General features: G+C 41.8%; 1 protein-coding gene across 2 annotated transcripts in view; it reads right to left on the minus strand.

Annotated features, from left to right (window-relative positions):
* SH3GL2 (SH3 domain containing GRB2 like 2, endophilin A1) overlaps positions 1–22,639 on the minus strand; it is a 222,913-nt gene extending 200,274 nt beyond the window's left edge. Inside the window, exon 1 of one of the 2 annotated variants that reach the window (XM_025281474.2) lies at positions 22,455–22,639. In XM_025281474.2, the coding sequence (XP_025137259.1) occupies positions 22,455–22,499 (45 nt within the window). In that variant the 5' untranslated portion in view covers positions 22,500–22,639. Of the gene's footprint in view, positions 1–22,438 lie in introns of both variants that reach the window. The other variant, XM_044939815.1, reaches the window with a different exon arrangement.
* Between the last annotated feature and the right edge of the window lie 32 nt (positions 22,640–22,671).

Raw genomic sequence — 22,671 nt, forward strand, 5'->3', positions numbered from 1 at the left:
GTGGCCAAAGTACTGGAGTTTCAGCTTTAGCATCATTCCTTCCAAAGAAATCCCAAATATAAATCCCAAGTATATAGCATAGTGATTCACAATTTTAAAGGTTATATTTTATTTATAGCTTTTATCAAATATTGGCTATACTCCTGCTGCTGCTGCTAAGTCGCGTCAGTCATGTCCGATGTGTGTGCGACCCCATAGACGGCAGCCCGCTAGGCTCCTCTGTCCCTGGGATTCTCCAGGCAAGAACACTGGAGTGGGTTGCCATTTCCCTCTCCAATGCATGAAAGTGAAAAGTGAAAGTGAAGTCGCTCGGTCGCTTAGCGACCCCATGGATTGCAGCCCACCAGGCTCCTCCGTCCATGGATTTTCCAGGCAAGAGTACTGGAGTAGGGTGCCGTTGCCCATACTCCTGTGTTGTACTATATATCCTGGTAGCTTATTTATACTTTATACATACAGTTTTTACCTCTTAATCCTCTACCCCTCTCTTTCCCCTCCCTCCTTTCCTCTCCCCATTGGTAACCACTAGTAGTTTGTGCTCTATATCTGTGAGTCTGTTTCCTTTTTGTTATATTCACTAGTTTGTTTTATTTTGTTGATTCCACATCTAAGTGATAGTATAGAGTATTTGTCTTTTCTCTGCCTGACTTATTTCACTTAGTAGCTGTGTTACTTTGGATAAGACACTTAACCTCTCTGTGCCTTAATTTCCTCATCAGTAAAATGGGTATAACAGTACCTACCTCATAGGTTTTTTAAATGAGGTTAAGCTAAATGATAAGCACTATTTTTATGTTACTTATCCTTATCATCAAAAGTCACCAAAGTCACCCTATACCTGTGGCGGATTCATTTTGATATTTGGCAAAACTAATACAATTATGTAAAGTTTAAAAAAAAAAAAAAAAGTCAGCAAAGAGATATTTGATCCCTGCCTTCAGGAATTTAGAGACCAATGAAGGAGATTAACATTTAACCAAAGGGCCACGAAATTAACACACAACCATGAACCACAGTAAACAGACTAGAGGAGAACCTCATCCAGTCTAGCAGATCATGGAAGGGGCCTCCAAGAAGTAGCATTCGAATTAAGGGCCGAGGGATGAGTAAGGGTGAAGTGCCCCAGGGCAAGAGAAGGGTGGGCACACAGGGCAGCCCCACGTTCACCTGTGCCACGGGCAGCTTCACAAAGGGCTGGTTTCTTCTCACCTCCAACGTCTCGGTTTAAATTCCTGTCCTCAGAGAGACACTCTATGATCACTCACTTCTGAAAAGCCAGAAATACCGTCTTTGATAAGAAAGCTGATGCTGTAAATCACTGTATACGATCTTACTTTTCATCAGAGATTACTCCAGCTAGAGATGCTCCAAGATGCTGGCTTCAGTAAAAGACAAGTAGCATTTACCCTCAGGGCTACCCTTTCTGAATGAACACACAAGAAACTATCATTGTCTCTTCATGTGCAAAACGCTTCCTTTCTCACACTTGGAGCTGTCTCTGCTGGGAAGAGCTTCCCTCGTTGTCCCTGATGAACACCATGAACCTTCCTGCAGGCTGAAGAGAGTAGGGTCTTTCTCCACAACACAACGTCAAGTATGACCCTACCCCGCCCCCCGCCCCGTCAGAGCACCCAAGCATTTCTCCTTTCCATTTGTGACCATGTGTAAGTATACATTTGCATGATTATCAGTCTGTCTCCCATATTACACTGCCAGTTCCATGAAGGTAGGAAATGAGTATTTTATTCAACTCTCTGCACTCAGGACTCAGCACAGACCTGGCAGGTAATCAATTCAAGGCCCACTGTTTGTAAGACAGATGGATGACCACAGCACGGTGTGAGCGGACACTGCCACTCAGTCAGGGAGGAGAGGCAAGGAACAGCTCAGGCAGGCCCTGCAGCTCATGATTTAGGATTTTAGTCTCTGCAACCAGAAGTCATTGGAAGGTTTCAAGCACAGATGTGTCAAGGATATATGTAGCTTTGGATCTTTCTGGCTAAAATGTGATCTGACTGGAGGCAGGAAAGATGTCGGGTCACAGGTTGAACCAGGATGGTGGGGGTAGGGGGGTGTGGACTGTCTGAGGAATGCCCACAGTATTTCAAAATGGACATTCCAGGGACTTCCCTGGCAGTCCAGTGGTTAAGATTCCACGCTTCCACTGCAGATGGCTTAGGTCTGATGCCCCAGGGAACTGGGATCCCACATGCCAAGGGTGCAGCCAAAAAATAACAGACATTACCAGTGTTTGGTGGGGAGAGGTTTGGCATCAGAAAAGAGAATTCCACATGATTAGAAACCTCGATTCAAACGTGAGACTGTACGACGTAGGAAGAAGTCATCGTAATCAAGAAGCCTGTAACACCAAATGGGAGTATGGACTAGAGTAAAGTCTACCTCCCTTAGAGGAGTCCCAGTTCTAAGCAACCGCACTCACTCAAGGGACAAGCATTGTCAACTGTGAAAAGACAGCTCCCATGTATTAAAAACATCAAATATTAAATCAGAACCACAAAGCTTAAGTGGCTAAAGGCCTTTGCACTGCATGGTTTATTAAATAAATAAATAATACATAATGTTACAAAGAAAAACTTTACATGCTTAATCCTTAATGCTCCTAGTGAAAAGGCTTTAGTCGCTCAGCTGTGTCTGACCCTTTGTGACCCCATAGATTGTAGCCCACCAGGCTCCTCTGTCCGTGGAATTCTCCAGGCAAGAATATTAGAGTGGCTTGCCACTCCCTTCTCCAGGGGATCTTCCCACCCCAGGGATCTAACCGGGGTCTCCTGCCTTGTGGACAGATTCTTTACCTTCTGAACCACCAAGAAAGCCCTCATTCCTCCTAACATTTCTAAAAAACCTATGACTGCATATTTTTAAGTTCTTTCTAATGTGAGAAGGGAATGGGTTTCTGTATTTGCAAAGGGCTTTTGGCAGGGGCAAGCCATCTATCCATAGGCCTTGCCTCTTGCAGCATTTTGAGAACATCACACTCCTGTACGGCTTCTCTCCCGGGCTGATCCCGCATAGCTTCCATGAACACGTATGGCACCGCTCTTGGTGGTTTAGGCACAAACGTCCTGCTGATTGGCAGGAAGAGTGCATAACAAATTTGGGCCACACTCTCCTAATACCACCACCTTTGGAGAAACTACAGGCAAGGTACTCAGACTCCATTTTCTCATATGTTATTACAAACGGTTCAGCACCAACATGCCTTTTCCATAGAGAGGTGTCACAATAGTAAAATAAGTATATACACACTACAAAATGTTAAGGTGTCACTCCATATGCATCCATAAAGAGAAAAAAGTTAATGTGAGTTTCCCGGGATGGATGTCAGAAAATCAAGTATCTGAGTAGTTTACTCACGAGCCAAATCATAATGATCTAATTAATTGACACATTAAATAAAGACCTTTCATTTGGTAGAAGGGATTATTGAAAAGACTCTAACACTTATTTCAAAATACAGACGATGCTTCCATTTAAGAAATCATATATCAAAACCAAGCTTTAGGAACTTCTGAAGGAGAACTATTATTTCTTATATGGGTAATCTGCAACAAATTTTTTTTTAATTTTCTTTTTTCAAAAAGAGAAATGAATGAAGGGAAAAAGGAAAGAATAGAAGGGGTGTGGAAAGGAAACAGGCAGAAGAATTAGTAAATCAGCTATTCACAGTCATACCCTGCTTTAAGAATTCCAAACATTTCATGATGGTTAGCCTCAGGAAATTCCTGCAGTACAGAAACATGCTTAACTTCATTTCCAATATTTCTTAAGCTTATTTGGTCTCAGTAGGTATGTTTCTCCCATGTTCTATGTATTAGCAGAAGATTCTTTGGACACAGCAGTCCTTAAAAATGATGAGCTGGTTATGGGTTTTTGAGTTTTTTAATTGTAATGTCTATGCCCCTCTTGAGATCTATTTCAGATTCCCACGAAGTAGGAACTAGGTGTGACTGACGCAGCCAGGTTTAGGAAGCACTGCAATAGTGTAAGTGGTCTTAAACCACTTGCAGAGATGCTAGGCTGGGGTGACAAATCATGACTAAATGAAGCATGAGTCAAAGATAAATCATATTCAAAAGTATAAAGAAAGTGAAATAATTTAATCTACAGACACAGAATTGCACACCTTTTCCCAGTCCATGGGTACTCTATAAACCAAGACTTTAGGATTCCAACAGTCCACTCAGGAATAAGAGACTAATGTACTGATACAAATTAGAATGCATCTTGCATTAAAAGTTTTAAAATCGAGACAATTCACTGAGTATCTTGTTAAAGCATATTTTAATATCCTGCTCTAAAAAAAATCTACAACTCAAATAGACTCACACCTCATCTGCCACCAGTAATGCCCAATTATAAGAGAAATGTCCTGCAGAACTCTTCCACTCTTCAGAGAAACACCTAAAAAGGGCACAGTGCAGAATGTATAGATAATGAAGTTCTATTATGCTACATACACCTTAACTCAAAACTCACTCTTACTCAGGGATATGTTTAATGCTCAAGTCTAAAAATACTTATGAGGACCAAATCTGAAGTTCTGCAGCAAGTAAAGCATCATTTTAGTAAATGCAGGATGACTGTGCCAGAAAATAAATTTCTTGAGGCAGAGTCTTCAACTCTTATTTCTCAATTTACAAACTAATATTGATTCCAGAAATTTAAAGCAATTCTGCAAAGGCTGGAAAAACAAGCTTTAATCCAGAAGTGACTTCACAGCCTATCTGTCTCAGAGCTTGAAGCACTTTTCATTGAATCCATTAAAGAGTGCCAGGCCCCAGAGAAAGCCAAACCACCCATAAAGTCACACTTATACCCAATCAGCAGCAACCCGCAGTGCCCCAGTTGATCCTGCCAGGCAAAGCCTCTCTGGGAGGAAGCTGAAAGTGGCCTGCCCATCTCATTTCTTAGGCTGTGTTTTCTGGTCATGGTTCTTCCATTCTGTTCTATTTTGCTGGGGTGGAAAGAAGGTCTTATTTTTCTTCTATGTATGCCCTCCTAAACTCTGCATTTTCTATCTTCAACAGAAGCCCATGAAAGAATGTTAATAGAACTGTGTATTCGTGTTCAATGAGGATCACTCAGCATGCCTATCTTCTGTTAATGTCTCTACCATGCTTCATTCTTCTTTGCTGGGATGCACTGCACACAGGCCTTCTGCTGAGAAGCTAAGAAGTGGCTGATGCCCAGGAGATCCCCGGTATAGGGGCTGCAGAATGAGACTGCTCAGTGTGCACCAGGACTGAAAGCATGTTGCAGAAGCACTTTTATACTCGACATGTCCTACCTGCCCTCCTTCCTGTTAGGCAAAACAGAGTCAAAATCATGGCATTGTCTTTCCTAAGGATAAGACTAGGGATCTGGGGGGGAAAGTCATTAAGAAATGGCAGCAAATGTCATTAGCAGCCTTCTTATCCGTGAGGCCTCTATACTTCTTGGAGAAACAGGAAAAGCAGCCATGCATTCAGAAGAAACCCAAGCAGCACAATTTAATTTAGGACACTGTGGAGGGTGAAGCAGGTGCTCTAATGCTCTTAAGCTAAACAGAGCAAACCTACATTGACTGATGGTTCCCAGCTAGGAAACTGGGTTTGCTCCCATGATGACTTGTAAGATTCTTCTATTCCTTGCTTTTAATTTAACCTGAGGAAGTGGGGATGGGAATAAGAAGTAAGGATGATGGAGTGGAAAGAAAATTCACTGATATATAAAACTTCCTTGGTGGCTCAGTGGTAAAGAATCTGCCTGCCAATGCAGGAGAGCCGGGTTCATTCCATGGGTTGGGAAGATCCCCTGGAGAAGGGAACAGAAACCCACTCCAGTATTCTTTCCTGGAGAATTCCATGGACAGAGGAGCCTGTCAGGCTGTAGCCCACAAGATTGCAAGAATTAGACATGACTGAGTGACTAAGCCACCACAACCAAAATCTAATTACAAAAGACAAATGCAGAAACACAAACTGCTCCTTGGTAAGACCAACTGACCAATAAAAATCACTGTTTAAATGTTAATTTTAAAAATAATCTTAGAGCACTATAGCAAAGTGCCTGGCATATAAATTCTTGGGGTATTTTATTTACTACTACAGCCTTTCCCTTCTCCAGGGGATCTTCTCAACCCACTGTTCAAACCCAAGTCTCCTGCATTGCAGGTGTATTCTTTACCAGCTGAGCCATCAGGGAAGCTCAAGAATACTGAAGTGGATAGTCTATTCCTTTTCCAGTGGATCTTCCCAACCCCGGAACTGAACCAGGGTCTTCTGCATTGCAGGTGGATTCTTTACCAGCTGAGCTACCAGGGAAGCCCAATTACAAAAGACAAATGCAGAAACACAAACTGCTCCTCATTAAGCCCAACTGACCAGGAAAAACCACTGTTTAAATGTTAATTTTAAAAATAATCTTACAGCATTATAGCCAAGTTCCTGGCATATAAATTTTCAGAGTATTTTATCTACTATTGCAGCTCTTTTTCCCAACATTAGACCTATTGCATATCTGTTTTAAGTTCTGTTCTTCTTAGCAATCATCATAAATACCTCCCTACACTGATAAATACCTGCCTATGGACACAATGGCTATAGATACTCTGTGATACAGACAGAGTGACTTCTGTATTTACTTCTCTATCCCTTATCACTTGATATTTAGGTTCTTTCCAACTTTTCACTACAATAACTACAAAGGTGTACTAAGGTGCACACAAGTGCCGCAAGCTCACACATTCCTGTAAATACAGTCCTAAAAACAGAATTATAAGGAAGAAAACTGCTGACATCTACCCTCCCACCATTAAAAGAGAGTCCACACACTTACACCTTTGCTGACTCAGAATGTTATCAGCCCTTTTAATCCGTGCTGATGTAGACAACAATAAATGTCATAAACTGCTGTTTGATTTCCATGACTTTTTTATCTGTATCCTGGCCACTTGCAATCCTTTCCTATACCATCAGCTCTCTGTTATCACAAATGCAGAACCTGCAGATATGGAAGACAAACTGTACTTCACCATTTATATAGGGGACTTGAGCTTCCATGGATTTTGGTATCTGTAGAGGTCCTGGTATGAATTTCCTGTGGATAACATGGGAAAGTTGTGTTGCTTTTCCATGTTTGTTTCTATTTTTCTATTAAAGTGTTCATCTTTATCTTACTGACTACTAAACATTTTCATATATCTCTTAGTTTGACATTTAAGGCTGGCATTGGGCTCATAATTGAGATTTATTGGCAGTTATCAGCTCTGAAACTAGGCAGTCTGAACAAAAATCCTAACTCTGCCACCAAAGCTGTGTAACCTTGGGTGACTTATTTAATCACTCTGTGCTTTAGTTTCCTTATCTATGAAATGGGAATAATAATGTTCTTATGAGGCTTGTTTGGGTAAAAAATGAGTTAACTACCATGGTAGCCATTTTTATAATTAAAGTTTATTTTAAATTTATAATTTTATAAAAGCATATTTTAACTTTTAAATTAACTCTTAAAATATGTGATGTGTCATTAAGCAGAAATGAACTTAAAAATACATATACAAAATAACCCCTTTTAAATATATATATGTGCTAAGTTGCTTCAATTGTGTCTGACTTCAATTGTGTTTGACTCTTTGTGATCCTGTGAATTGTAGCCCATTAATGGCACCCCACTCCAGTACTCTTGTCTGGAAAATCCCACAGACGGAGGAGCCTGGTAGGCTGCAGTCCATGGGGTCACTAGGAGTCAGGCACGACTGAAAGACTTCAGTTTCACTTTTCACTTTCATGCATTGGAGAAAGAAATGGCAACCCACTCCAGTGTTCTTGCTTGGAGAATCCCAGGGACGAGGGAGCCTGGTGGGCTGCCGTCTATGGGGTCGCACAGAGTCGGACACGACTGAAGCGACTTAGCAGCAGCAGCAGCAGCAGCAGGCTCCTCTGTCCCTGGGATTCTCCAGGCAAGAATACTGAAGTGGGTTGCCATTTCCTTCTCCCATGCATGAAAGTGAAAAGTGAAAGTGAAGTCACTCAGTCGTGTCCAACTCTTAGAGACCCCATGAATGCAGCCTACCAGGCTCCTCCATCCATGGGATTTTCCAGGCAAGGGTACTTGAGTGGGTTGCCATTGCCTTCTCCATCCCTCTCCATTAATCATATATAAATATGGATAAAAAGAAAAGAAACAGGAAGGATGCATTCATTCAACAAGCATGCCCACTAAGGAACAGGCATTGGGGAAACAGTGAAGCGTTAAACAGAGTTCCTTTCTTTAGACCCACCCAGGGGGATATCAACAAGGAAGTAAACCAACAAGCAGGACAGTGGGCCAAGCCCTGTGCTTAAAAGACACACTAGCCAGGCAGTTTTCATCACACATGGCAGGGCATTTAACCCATGCCAAACGAGGGACAGGTATCTAAGAAACTATCAAGCTGAGACAGGAAACAGAAGCAGTGATTTGTCAACTATAAAGTGGAACAGAGGGGATTGGAATTTCCACAAAGAGGCCAGCATAATGTGAAGGCTGAAAAGCAGGGAAGTGTGTGCAGTACCCACAGAATAGGTAAAAGACAATCACACACTTAAAGAGCTGTGAGAGATGATACTAGGTGGGTAAAACACCTCAGACCACACTCCAGACTCTCTCATGGGACTGATAAGGGCTTTATGTTGAGAGCCATAAGGATCACTGGTGAGTTTTAAGTAGAGGGGCAAAGTTAGAGTTGTTCTTTAGAAAGATGATTAATAGCTCCATTCATTTATGAATCAGAGGGGAACAAGACATGAAGCATGAATGTCAGAACCTATATTCATGTCCATCTTGCTTCAGCTGTGGAACTTAGGAATTGGGAGATGTGCGGGTTGAGATGAAATTAAGTGACTAGCAATTTGTCCAGTGTCTCACAGGTCCTCAGAATGGGAAAACCAGGAGGACATCTGAAGTTTCTGAGCTCCTAAACCCTGGCCCCTACTGATCATGTTGCACACTAATGATGGCCAGTCTTTCACCACTTTCTGAATGATTTCAAGAGTTCCTCCTGAAGCATTCCTCGGCCTCCCTTCTGAACATTAAGCACAATGACTCACTGCTGCTCTGAACAAATGACTTCCCGTTTATGATACATGATCAATCACATCATGGGCGGAAAATTCCCTGAAGGTCAGAAAATAGTCAACCATTTGTGCAGTTGAATTTGGGAGGGGGCAAGTTTTAAACAACACAGTTGATGCAGACTTGTGTCCTCAATTACACTGATTCCTTCAATGAAGATATCATTTGCTTTAGTCTTCTTACAATCGTTCTGAAGGAAAAAGCCTTCAGTGTATTGTTAGGGTATTTACTGCTTGCCAAACATTTGTTAATTTTCTGTTTTAACAAAAGCAGAATAAACTTCAAGCTCATAGCTTTACTCAAGCAAGAAGAGTATGTAGGACTTAATTCTCTTTTTTGTATGATAGTTTCCTATATCTCTATTTACCATAATGTGGCTTTTCCATCTATCGAAGTGATATGATTCATTTTTAAATTAAAGTCAGTAAACAAAAGATGAATGAAGATGCCAAAAGGTCATGAAGATAAACATGAATGTCAAGTATGGGGAATAGTCAAATTATTCCGCAATAACCTATGGAAAGAGCCTACAGAAGTCAGAAGAGCCTATAGAAATTCATCTGGTCATTCGTGGCAGCGACCAGCAGACAGCAATAATTTAAATTTATAAAGGGCAAGCAAATACACATCGCATGGTATGAGCATAACTCACTGCTTCATGAAAGTAGAGTAACAGTAATCATATTTAGACAAATGCACTGATATAGAGATTTTATGATAAGCTTTCTGTTTAGAACATATTCATATAAAGTGATTTATGGTTAATATGTACCTAAAGGATTTAAATTCACATATCCTGAGACATAGAAAGTAGCTGGAAGAGCTTGTAAAAAATGAATTAAATGCATCTTAATTATCACAAAATACCTGCTGACCAATTTAAATTTTGTAAACAATTAAGTTTTCCTAGCTTCTGTTGGACCTAAGAAAAAGGAGTTTTCTGTGTCTATATCAAAAAAATTTAGAGAAGAAATAGATGATGAGCATTATAAGCTTCTCTCTAGAAATTCTGGCTTGGATTTATGGTAAAGGTAAAGGCCAAAAAAAAGTAGAAAATCGAAAGAACCTGAATTTGTGAGCTTCAAAAGGGCCAAAGATGCACAGAGAGTAAGGCATGCCATGGGCAGAAAAGAGCTAAATTAAAAACAAATTTGCTTGTTGAACTTAATTAAAAAGTAGAATAGGAGACAGTACTCAAGTGAAAAGTTGAGCATTAAGAAGTAGAATAGAATCTCTGGATAATAAGATATTAACTTGCATGAGTAAAATCTTGGTAACAGGAATGAAGAGAACATCTCCAGAAAGCACTTTACTCAGTCAGTCTACAAACATGATGGAGGCCAGCCAGAGCCAAAGGTTTGGGTTTGCAATGCCTCTTGCCCAGAAGTAGCCACTTGAGCAGTTTAATGAATAAAATAAACATGGCCAGTATTCATGCATCTAAAGAAGCGCCCCTGTCACTTCAGTGAGCAGCTATAAACACAGGGAATGACAAAGGTGAAAGCTGGACAATTACAGAATGGTGATTACCCACTCTGCAATCAATTCCTACAGGATACATCACCTTTAGGTTACTTCACTCAGACCCAAAGAGTGTCTGACTTCTCTCTCCTGGACCAAGCTGTCCAATGACACCAAGTCCTCATGGGACACCTCAGGGTGCAAGACCTCATCCTTTCCAACAGATGTCTGGCACTGTCCACCTGCTACACCTAGAAACCCACTCAGGGCTTTGGATCTCCTAGTCATGTCAAAGAGCATGAAGCAAACACATCACTGACAAACAACACAAAGTGTGCCATGGGCATCTGGAGCTCTCAACAACTACTTAATGAGCAACTTCAAACTACCATGTAGCTGTCTAACATGCCTATACAAGATAAGGGCATTTCCCTGTATCTATACTGGCATCAGTCTTCAACAAGCAAACAGATGTACAATGAACAGTCGAACACTCTACTCTCACTGGTAAAGATTCCCTGATGCCTTATTGGAAACTGACAATTCAAAAAACTCTTCAATGTTCTATAGCCTCTCCATTCCAAAGTTAACAAAATTGTCACTGTGCTACCAGCCTACCAAGCTAAGAGGATGCTCAGAAAGTAGTTAACAGCCTCACTGTTTAAAACTGATCAGGGACTACAAAAAGAAAATTGTGTTTCACCAGAGAAAAATATCAATAACTAAACACAGGATGGGGACTGTAAAATATAGCACATATTAAAAGAGGCTTATGTAATGAGAAAATCTTGACAGCAAATGAGGCTTATATTGTATGTGTCAGTGTTTGTATTGTATGTGTATGTGTGTGTGTGTATGTGTGTGTACATATATACAATCATTAGCACACATACAGATAAATGTGTTACCAACACCCACTTCTACATTCTGGGTACATGGAGAGACCACAGTTCCCAGCCTCCTCCCTTCTTCCCTTGAAGTGAGGCATTCCAAGGTTTGGCCAGGTTACAAGCTCCAGCCAACTGAACACAAACATAAATGATTATTCCTTCTATTAGTTTTCTGTTGTTGGATAACAAATCACCACAAACTTAATAGTTGAAGACAATATCTATTTGTTAGCTCAGACTTCAACAGGTTGAGCCAGCTTGCCTGGGTTCCCTGCTTAGAGTCTCATGAGCCCTCAGGGTGTCTGCAGCTAGACTGGGCTCCCCTCTGCAGACTCTGGGAAGAAGTCGCCTTCCATTCACATCGTTGTCAGAATTCAGTTCTTCAAGGCTGTGAACCTTAGAAGGTCCCTGTTTCCTTGCCGGCTGCCATCCAAGAGCTTCTCTCTGTTCCTAGAGAGGAAATACACTCCTCACATGGCCCCTTCATCTTTAAATAGCAACAGTATGCGTAGTCCTTTCTGACCTCCTCTTCTGCTACCAGCATCCCCCACCCAAAAAAAAAAAATGCTCTTCTTTTAAAGTGCTCATGGGATTAGATTAATCCCAACTGTATAATCCCCCTTTTGCCATATAAAGGAATAATCTCAGGAGACATCTTTCCATAGTGACAGGCTGACCTACCCTCAAAGGGGAGGGGCCTGTACAAGAGGGAGGGTCACTGAAGGTCTTATCATTCTGCCAACCACACTCCTCTTTCAGATTTGGCCCATGGATATCTCCCTGCTTGTTCCAACACACACTTTCCCTTTGGCAACCTTGAAAATAATGTGTTAAAGATGGCAGAACTTATTTTGGATTCCTGAAGCATATAACAGGAAATAAGAATAAAAAGAGCTTTGAGTAGCAAAGATCCATTAAGACATGTTGGTGAAACCAAAGCATCAGAACATCTTTCAAAGTGCAGATAACAAAAACCAAATGTACTGGTTGAAAATGAGATCTAAGACAGATTGAATGGATCCATTGGAGAAGAGAAAGATTCCATGTGGTAACTGGCAGATGAAATGACAAGAAGAAAACTGAAGAAGCCTTCAGACCTTTTGAAGAAACATCACCTGTCAAATCAGCTATGAGCAGTTCATAGTTTAAAGCTTGAGACTGTAAAGTGACAACCAAATTTAAATAAACAGGAAGCCAACTAAAGAATCTATGCAGCATCCAGAGGTCACACTCCTTGTCACTCTCTTTAAATTCAGCAAGATTAGAGAGAGAACAAGAGAGTTCTTCCCAGATTGCAGAAACGGGGTGAAGCCAAGGAACTTCCTCTTCTGTAGGGACTGGGGATTGCACAAAGCTTACTCAGCAGGTGGCACCACTGTTATGAAGCACAAAGGCCATGATTCCCATTCTTCCCTTTTCCAAGTGGGAGTGTTCACTGTGGATGATGATTCTTGTACACTAAAAGGCAAGGCAAACCATATCTGCCTACCTTGATACTAAGATATTGCTTAAACTGCTCCAATGAGGATCTGTTCATAAATTCAGTTTGAATTATGAGAAAGATACTTCTGTTTCTATCAGATACCATACTTTGGAAGAGGCTAGACAATCAGTTTCAGTTGCTCAGTCATGTCTGACTCTGCAACCCCATGAACCGCAGCACATCCAGCCTTCCTGTCCATTACCAACTCCCAGAGTCCACCCAAACTCATGTCCATTGAGTCGGTGATGCCATCCAGCCATCTCATCCTCTGTTGTCCCCTTCTCCTCCTGCCCCCAATCTTTCCCACCATCAGGGTCTTTTCCAATGAGTCAGCTCTTCACATCAGGTAGCCAAAAGATTGGAGTTTCAGCTTCAACATCAGTCCTTCAAATGAACACCCAGGACTGATCTCCTTTAGGATGGACTGGTTGGATCTGCTTGCAGTCCAAGTGACTCTCAAGAGTCTTCTCCAATACCACAGTTCAAAAGCATCAATTCTTCAGCACTCAGCTTCCTTTATAGTCCAACTCTCACATCCATACATGACCACTGGAAAAACCATAGCCTTGACTAGATGGACCTTTGTTGACAAAGTAATGTCTCTGCTTTTTAATATGCTGTCTAGGTTGGTCATAACTTTCCTTCCAAGGAGTAACCGTCTTTTAATTTCATGGCTGCAATCACCATCTGCAGTGATCGTGGAGCCCAAAAAAATAAAGTCAGCCACTGTTTTCACTGTTTTCCCATCTATTTGCCATGAAGTGATGGGACTGGATGCCATGATCTTAGTTTTCTGACCTTTGAGCTTTAAGCCAACTTTTTCACTCTCCTCTTTCACTTTCATCAAGAGGCTTTTTAATTTCTCTTCACTTTCTGCCATAAGGGTGGTGTCATCTGCATATCTGAAGTTTGTGCTTCCTCCAGCCCAGCGTTCCTCATGATATACTATGCATATAAGTTAAATAAGCAGGGTGACAATATACAGCCTTGACATACTCCTTTTCCTATTTGGAACCAGTTTGTTGTTCCATGTTCTGTTCTAACTGTTGCTTCCTGACCTGCATATAGGTTTCTCAAGAGGCAGGTCAAGTGGTCTGGTATTCCCATCTCCTTCAAAATTTTCCACAGTTTATTGTGATCCACACAGTCAAAGGTTTTGGCATAGTCAATAAAGCAGAAATAGATATTTTTATGGAACTCTCTTGCTTTTTTGATGATCCAGCAGGTGTTGGCAATTTGATCTCTGGTTCCTCTGCCTTTTCTAAAACCAGCTTGAACATCTGGAATTTCACGGTTCACGTATTGCTAAAGCCTGACTTGGAGAATTTTGAGCATTACTTTGCTAGCGTGTAAGATGAGTGCAAATGTGCAATAGTTTGAGTATTCTTTGGCTTTGCCTTTCTTTGGGATTGGAATGAAAACTGACTTTACAGTCCTGTGGCCACTGCTGAGTTTTCCAAATTTGCTGGCATATTGAGTTCAGCACTTTCACAGCATCATCTTTTAGGATTTGAAATAGCTCAACTGGAATTCCATCACCTCCACTAGCTTTGTTCATAGTGATGCTTCCTAAGGCCCACTTGACTTCACATTCCAGGATGTCTGGCTCTAGATGACTGTGAGTGATCACACCATCATGATTATCTGGGTTGTGAAGATCTTTTTTGTACAGTTTTTCTGTGTATTCTTGCCACCTCTTCTTAATATCTTCTGCTTCTGTTAGGTCCATACCATTTCTGTCCTTTATTGAGCGCATCTTTCTGAGTAAATTTCCTAGGAGCTGAATGATTCTAAAGAATGAGGGATAGCTTCTCCACAGTCATCATACCATATATAATTGGAGGAGAGACTTTAGAGCAAAGCAAGAAGATCATTTCTGAATATAGAAGCTGTACTAGATATAAAATCTTCATAAATAGTAAAGTTATTTCCCAAAGCATCAGACTCAGCTGAGGTTTCCATATCATTTGAAAATATTTTGTTGATAGTCTGCAGGAACACTTGGCAGGGTCTCATAACAAGGTATTTTAAAAGTTATGGCTATACATATTTCTCTTCTTAGTCTTTATTATCCATCATAGACCATATAAATCACTCTTAAACTTTAGGCTCCAAATTGATTAGGGAAGTAAAGAAAATCTAAACCACAAAGAAAAAAAAGAGAGAGGTTGCACCGTAAAATATTTAAAACTTCATATTTTGTTTCCTGCTCCCTCAATATCCACACAGGCTCAAGCTGTGAGCACCCCACCCAGGTGACTAAGTGCACCCGTGTGATAAGCCGAGCCCGACTACAAGGTCCTTTCTCTGCCCATGACCTAGTAACATTCTCGTGCATCAGGGAGAGTCCCTCATGCCTTTTCTTGTGTACTCCATCCTGACCTTTCATAAAGGTGCTTGTCCATCTTGTCCATGGGTCTCCTCTCTTGGCTCCGCCTGCTGGGCTGAACCCACTTTCCTGGTCCCCCGCCCATGTGGCCCCCACTCAGTGTGCAGTGATTCTCTCTCTCCAGGACCTGTGAGTATAATAAACTTTGTTTTCCTAAACCTCCTCGTTCTCTGCTTAAGTCCACATTCAACTGATCACATTAAAAAAAAAAAAAAAAAAAAAGAACAAGGGCACAAAGGATTAAAAGGACAGAAAAGAGGAAAAAGGAAAGGCACAGACATCCTTTGATTTCCTTCCCCCTACTCTCTTGCCTTTCTGGCCATCTGAAGGACTACTCATCCCAGGAAAGCCCAACCACTCTGAACCCTGGAGCTGCTCTTGAACCTCACTGTTCTCATTATTCACTTATCAACAGTCTTCCCTTCTGTTCACTTCCTCAAACTGCCCACTCTAAAGAAAGCCCGGGGCTCCAGACACCTTCATGCAGCACAAGGGCTCTGCAGAATGGAATCTTCTCTGCCAGCAGTAGCAGCCCAATATAAAGTCCTCCCTCCAAAATCACATTTCTTCTTAAAACAGTCACCACCTTACCCAACCAAGTCTTACCATTTTCAAGGGTATTTATAATTAATTTGGAAGGTACTTTAAATTTTCCAAGGAGATTGAAATGAATACTCATATAAATTCAATTTAAAACATTAACTAATCGTTAATGGGGTGGGGGGAGCCCTTGCATAAATATAACCATGTCCACAACAAACACTTTAATCACAAAGAATTTCAGGAGCTTCCCTGGTGGCTCAGTGGTAAAGAATCCACCTGCCAATGCAGGAGACACAGGTTCCATCCCCGGTCCAGAAAGATACTACAGGCTGCAAGTGGAGCAACTAAGCCTACACACTACAACTCTTGAGCCTGTACTCTAGGGCCTGGGGACCACAACTGCTGAGCCCACATGCCACATGAAGTCCAGCACCGCAGAGCCCATGCGCCACAAGAGAAACCATGGCATTGAGGAGCCTGCACACTGCAACTAGAGAGTAGCCTCCAATCACCGCAGCTAGAGAAAGCCCTCACACAGCAACAAAGACCCAGCACAGCCACAAATAAAAATAAATAAAATTATTTTTAAAAAAGAAGAAAAATCTCAGTCTCAAGCAAAATTATCCTCAGTCAACACATTCAGTTAAAGCACTCAACAGGCCTATTTGGCAAGTGTATCAATAGTCCCGTACAGTTGTGAGGGTCGGACCATAAAGAAGGCTGAGTGCCAAAGAACTGATGTTTTCAAATCATGGCGCTGGAGAAGACTCTTGAGAGTCCCTTGGACAGAAAGAAGAGCAAAGCAGTCAATCCTAAAGGAAATCAACCCTGAATATTCACTGGAAGGAGTGATGCTGAAGCTCCAATACTTTAGCCCCCTGATGGGAAGAGCCAACTCATTGGAAAAGACCTTAGGAAGGATTGTAGGCAAAGGGAGAAGGGGGTGGCAGAGGACGAGAGGATTAGACATTAATAGCACCACCAACTCAATGGACATGAACTTGAGCAAACCCTGGGAGATAGTAGAGGACAGAGGAGCCTGGCGTGCTACAGTCCATGGAGTTGAAAAGAGTTAGACACAACTTAGTGACTGAACATCAACAACTACAAAAAACAATCAGGAAATTAGAGCTCACTAACAACTTTTTAAAAAACATGGTTCAAGTTATCCTAATTATAAAAGCATGGCACTCTCACAAACATCCCATTCAATTCTGACATCTCTAGAAATTTTTTAAAAAATATATGATTGCCCCTAAAATTCACTCAGAGAAAGCTGCCTTTTGATCAGACATTCTAAAGCCCAGTAAAAAAGAAAGAAAGAAAGAAATGGAGGAAGGTATTGTAAGAACCACTTCATTCTCTTCTGATGTCATGATCAATTTCTTATAATGTATTTTTTATTCTAGGAGGAAGAAAGTTAGGGACTAGGAATTCCTTTAAAAAGCTGGTGATAGGCTAAGGACACTTTTCTGCAGAAAAATGCACACATAAAATGCAGCATAATTTCAGGAAATAAACAGGCCCTCTGCAGTCTATTATGGACACCAGCCTAAGAAACTGACAGGATGCAGGAATAGAGATGAGCCATACTTGAGATTTCAAAAGCAGCAGAGATTTTACAGCTTACAGCAGGCAATTAAGGAACTGAGAGCCTCACTCAGATAAAATCATAGCTAATTAATTAAATACTTTAACCAGGTTTAAAGTACTTTTAAGTTTTAAGGAGCAGCAGAGGATGAGATGGTTAGACAGCATCACCAATTTAATGGACATGAATTTGAGCAAACTCAGAGATAGTGAAGGACAAGGGAGCTTGGAGTGCTGCACTCCATGGGGTTGCAAAATCTCAGGCACGACTTAGCGACTGAACAACAACCAGTTTTAAATCTTGCTGAATCAACAAATGCATAAACAGATTCATGTAACATTCTCCAGAGAAAACATCTATAAAGCACAGCATTTTAAATGCGATGAAACCCTGAAGAAATTAGTTGAAACAGAAAGGTACAAAAGACCAATGTAATTAAATATTTCCAGTTGAAAAATCTGAATGTGACAATAATTACTACCAGGCTATATCATATGTAATTAACACAGGCTAATCAAATATGTTTTATCCTTTTGAAATATGCTACGTATGTATATTAACCAAACTCATTGAAAAGAAGCCAGTGTTACTCGCTCAATTGTGTCCAACTTGTTGCAACCCCATGAACTGTAGCCCACCAGGCGCCTCTGTCCATGGAATTCTCCAGGCAAGAATATTGGAGTGGATTGTCATTTCCTTCTCCAGGGGATCTTTCCAACCCAGGGATCAAATCCGGGTCTCCCACATCGTGGGCAGATTCTTTACCATGTGAGCCACCAGCAAAGCCCAAAAAGAAGAAAGTGTATCTCATTTTGGGCTTCGCTGGTGGCTCAGTCAGTAAAGAATCCGCTTGCAACAATTCCTGTGTCTGGAAGATCCCCCCAGAGAAGGAAAGGACAACCCACTCGAGTATTTTTGCTTAGGAAATCCCATGGACAGAGGAGCCTGGCAGGCTACATACAGTCTCACATGGCTACGTACAGGCTCACAAGAGTAGGACACAACTTAGTGACTAAACCACCACCAACCACCATATCTCTTTTTATGCTATAAAAAGTTATTATTGACAGAGTGAGTTTTCCTTTTACATTGAATCAAGTACAATATTTAGAAGAAAACTGTAAATACTTTAGGAAAATAAGGACTTGTTATGGACTATTTATGCCCACCCCCAAAATTCACATGTTAAAGTCCTATCCCCCAGTATCTCTGAGTGTGACCTTATTTAGAAATAAGGTCATGCAAGTGTAATTACCTAAGATGAGGTCATACCCATCAAGTAGGTTGGACTTCCAACCCACCCTATTGTCCTGGTGTCCACAAAAGAGAGAAATTGGGAAACAAACAGGAAGACCACGATGTGAACATGAAGGCACAGATCAGGGTGATGTGTCTACAAATCAAGAAAGGCCAAGGACTGCCAGCAAACCACCAGAAACTAAGAAAAAGGCCTGGGACAGATTATTGCCTAGTGCTTTCAGAGGAAGCAAAGCCCTACTGACCCCTGGCACCTTATCTGCAGAAGTGTTGCTGCTGCAGCTGCTAAGTCGCTTCAGTCGTGTCCGACTCTGTGCGACCCCATAGACGGCAGCCCACCAGGCTCCCCCGTCCCTGGGAGTCTCCAGGCAAGAACACTGGAGTGGGTTGCCATTTCCTTCTCCAATGCGTGAAAGTGAAAAGTGAAAGTGAAGTCGCTCAGTCGTGTCCGACATATTTATGTTGTTTAAGGCACTCAGTTTGTGATACTTTGTTGCAAATGACACCTTGTCTTCAAAAGGGTGAGACAATAAATTTATGTTGTTAAAGGCACTCAAATACTGATAACTTCATTGTTGATACAAAGTGACACTTAGTTGCAACCTTCCAAACTAATACAGAAACCTAAAATTTTACTCTGAAGAACCTTCACTGTACAGCAAGATATGTCCCTACCGAATGCTTGATAATGTTGTTTTTTTTTAAAGCACAGATTTTGTAAGAACAGCATGTTAATTGGAACTGGAGAGCTATTTTTACCTAATCTGCTGCTGGTTTAAACCAACAATTGGGGGGGTGGGGACAGCATTACTGTTGCTAAAATGAAATTTCAATATGCATAAAACTCACAAAAGTAGAATAATGCATGCTTATTTGCCCTATTTTAGAGTTTTAGAAAGGTGCATCTTATTTATTCTAATTGCATGATAAATTATATCTTTATGAGCAATTAAGTAATAAAGTATATTTAAGTTTAAAAGATGATCAAGTTTTGCTATTTTAACATGTTCTCAAGCTTAAAGGATTTTCCCCTTTAATAAAATTTATTTGGCAAAAGCATTTTTTAACCTCTAAAGAACAGAGATGAAAATAATTGTCAGCAACAGGGCAGAAACAATCACTTCCAAACCAAGTAAACACTGGTGACACATGTAATCAGGTTTCCAATCAGTGGGCAAACACTAAAAATTACACTGCTTTATTAATGCAAATATCATCCCTCACAAACATAAGCAAAACGCTCCACTTCACAGAAATAAGAGAAATGCTCCTGAAGTGGAGCCTTTCACTTATAAACACAGTGTATCTAATCTAGCATATCCATTCGCAAAAGGAAGTAATTCTAGGTCTAAAGTTTTCTCTGTACAGAAGATCAGGTACATGGAATGTATGGTGGGGGAAAGGGGGTTGAGGGAGGCATGGCTTTAAAAGTAGAACATGACTATTTCCCTTAATATCTTTGTCACATGTAAACATCAGCACTGGCTTTAAAAGCCCTTGAAAATGCCCATACATGCACAGGAAGAAAACCATTTGCCTTGGGCTTTCTAAGACTGTGCTACATTAGGTTATAGACAAGGGATTGCATGTCACTTCACCTTTAAAATGAAAGGTTTTCCAGGAAAAAAAAGAAAGCAAGAAAGAAAAAGAAAGAAAATGACACAGTGATTCTGTGTCTGGATTCAGTGTGATAGACACTAATCTCATCTTATTACAAACAGACCTCCTCCAAGGCTCTAAGAAGTTCCTTCATATCACAATTCAAGTTTTTATTCCAAACTTGAGTTGCACATAACTTAGCTAAAATGGAGTGGCTTGATTATTTTGTTGTTGTTGTTGTTAAGGCAGCAAAGCTAGAAATCCTAGATGCTAGGATTTCCTCACGTCTCATTATTATGAATATAGATCAGTATTTTATACTAATAAAACTATTTTTAATAATAATTTATTGAACACTTTCTATGTGTGTTCTACAAATTCATTTGTCCTTATGTCAATTCTAAGAAATGGTTCTTATTCTAGCAAGGACAGATTCAAAAGTTAAATAACTTGCTGAAGGTCACAGACAGCAGAGACGGGTCAATCTTTAGCCTTTCCCACTCCAAAGTCAAGGTTCTTAAGTGCCTTTTAGGACACCAAGGTTTATAAAGGAAGTGTTCAGCATCAAAGTGGAAAAAAGGCGTGGTGCTGGTCAGTTTGGTGCTGGGGGTAAGGGGGATCAGGGTGCTTTATAGAAATGACAAGTACCAGAAATAAAAATGGTTAGTGACATCAGGGAAGTTCTGCCTGATAATTTATGGATAGCATATATGCTGCTTCTGTAACCCTGAAGGAATGTGAAGTATACAGTTATTAGAAGCCTTCCAAATTACATCAATAATGCACTTATACTTGCAAATATTTCTGGCACAGAGGTCTCAGGAAGATCCAAGGTGATAAAGCAAAATTACATTAATGGTAATTTTTACCAAAATAGTCTTAGTTTTCTCCATTTCTCAAGTTGACAAATATAACAGGTTCTATAAAGGCAAGTCTGTAATGACGGAGATGGCACATGGGCACACAGGGGATGAATTTCACACCGTGTCTGCCACCGTAACTTAACCAAAATTCTGTAAAACATAACCCTCACCTTCTCTGGAGGTGGTTTACAATAGAACTGTTTTTGTGGCAGCCTTAGAAAACCTCACTAGATCTGAGGTTCTACAAAATAATGAGAAAGCTTGGTATTACTTATGGGCAAATCTATGAAAAAACATTTAAGGCTAAATTAGGAGAAATAGTTAAAGAAAGCAACAAAGTTCTTAGCTTAAGATCTCTTAAACTAGAACTGTTTCAAAGGGTTTTAAAAAAAAACAAAAATCAGTAACCATACTCATTATATAAGAAATAGGTCACATTATAAGTATATTCTTATTTTTCCTATGTATGACTTTTCAACTCAGCCCAGCGAGACTTAAATGATTAGAATCTAAAATAAGTTTTATTATAATCACAGCTTATTAACCCCATAAAGATGGGCACATCCAAAACATAAAAGGCTCGCTAAAAATAATACGTTGAAATACATGATGATTTGGTAATGTTAAGGCTGCAAAACCCATGGGAAATTAAAGGCATACAGACTGCTGTCGGTCGAGGCTTGGCCTCAAAGGAGTTTCATAACCGAGTTCTCCAAGGTAAAGTTAATGCATGAGCTTCCCAGAAGGAAGCCCCAACCTCCCATTCCTTGGGAGCTCGCGGACTCGTGGAAGGAGGGATTCAGAGACCACAGGCGAGGAGCGCAGACCGCGGGCATCTCCGCAGCCACCCCGAGGGAGGGCCACCTCTCGTGCCAGCACATCCCGGGACAGCCGGGCGCACCGACACCGCAAGGTCACCAGGGAAGAGGCGACTTTACATAATCTCCCGCCGCGCCGCCCGGGCACCCGGCCCCCCTCCTGCGGCGCCAGCTCTGGGCCATGCGGGGGCGTCGCTCTGAGCGAGGAGGCTGGACGCCCGGGACCGGTGGAAGCCCGCAGCGCCGCAGGCAGCCGAGGGTGGAGGACGGAGCTCCGGGATGCCCGGGTCGCTGCCGCGGAGGGCGGGGCGGGCGATGCGGGGCGAGGCCGGGGAGGGCTCGGCGCGGGCCGGGGTCCCCAGGCTCCCGGCCGGCTGCCTGCGCCCAGCGCGCCCCCCGCGGCTCCTCCCGGGACCGCCCCGCGGCGCACCTGTCTAGTGCCTTACTTGAGTGGCTTTGTGGAACTGCTTCTTGAGCCCGGCCACCGACATGGTGCTGGAGGACGGGCGGGCGGCTGCGGTGCAGGGATCCGGCGGAGGCGGCGCAGGGCGGGAGGACTGAGCCGAGCGGCGCGCTGTCCAGGCCGCCGCTCGTCGTGCAGCCGCCGGGGCTGTGGGCGCGGGGGCGCGGAGCTGCGCGGGACGCGGGCTCGTGCGGAGAGAC

This window comes from Bubalus bubalis, chromosome 3 (genome assembly GCF_019923935.1).
Source record: "Bubalus bubalis isolate 160015118507 breed Murrah chromosome 3, NDDB_SH_1, whole genome shotgun sequence".
In the NCBI taxonomy this organism is placed as follows: Eukaryota; Metazoa; Chordata; class Mammalia; order Artiodactyla; family Bovidae; genus Bubalus; species Bubalus bubalis.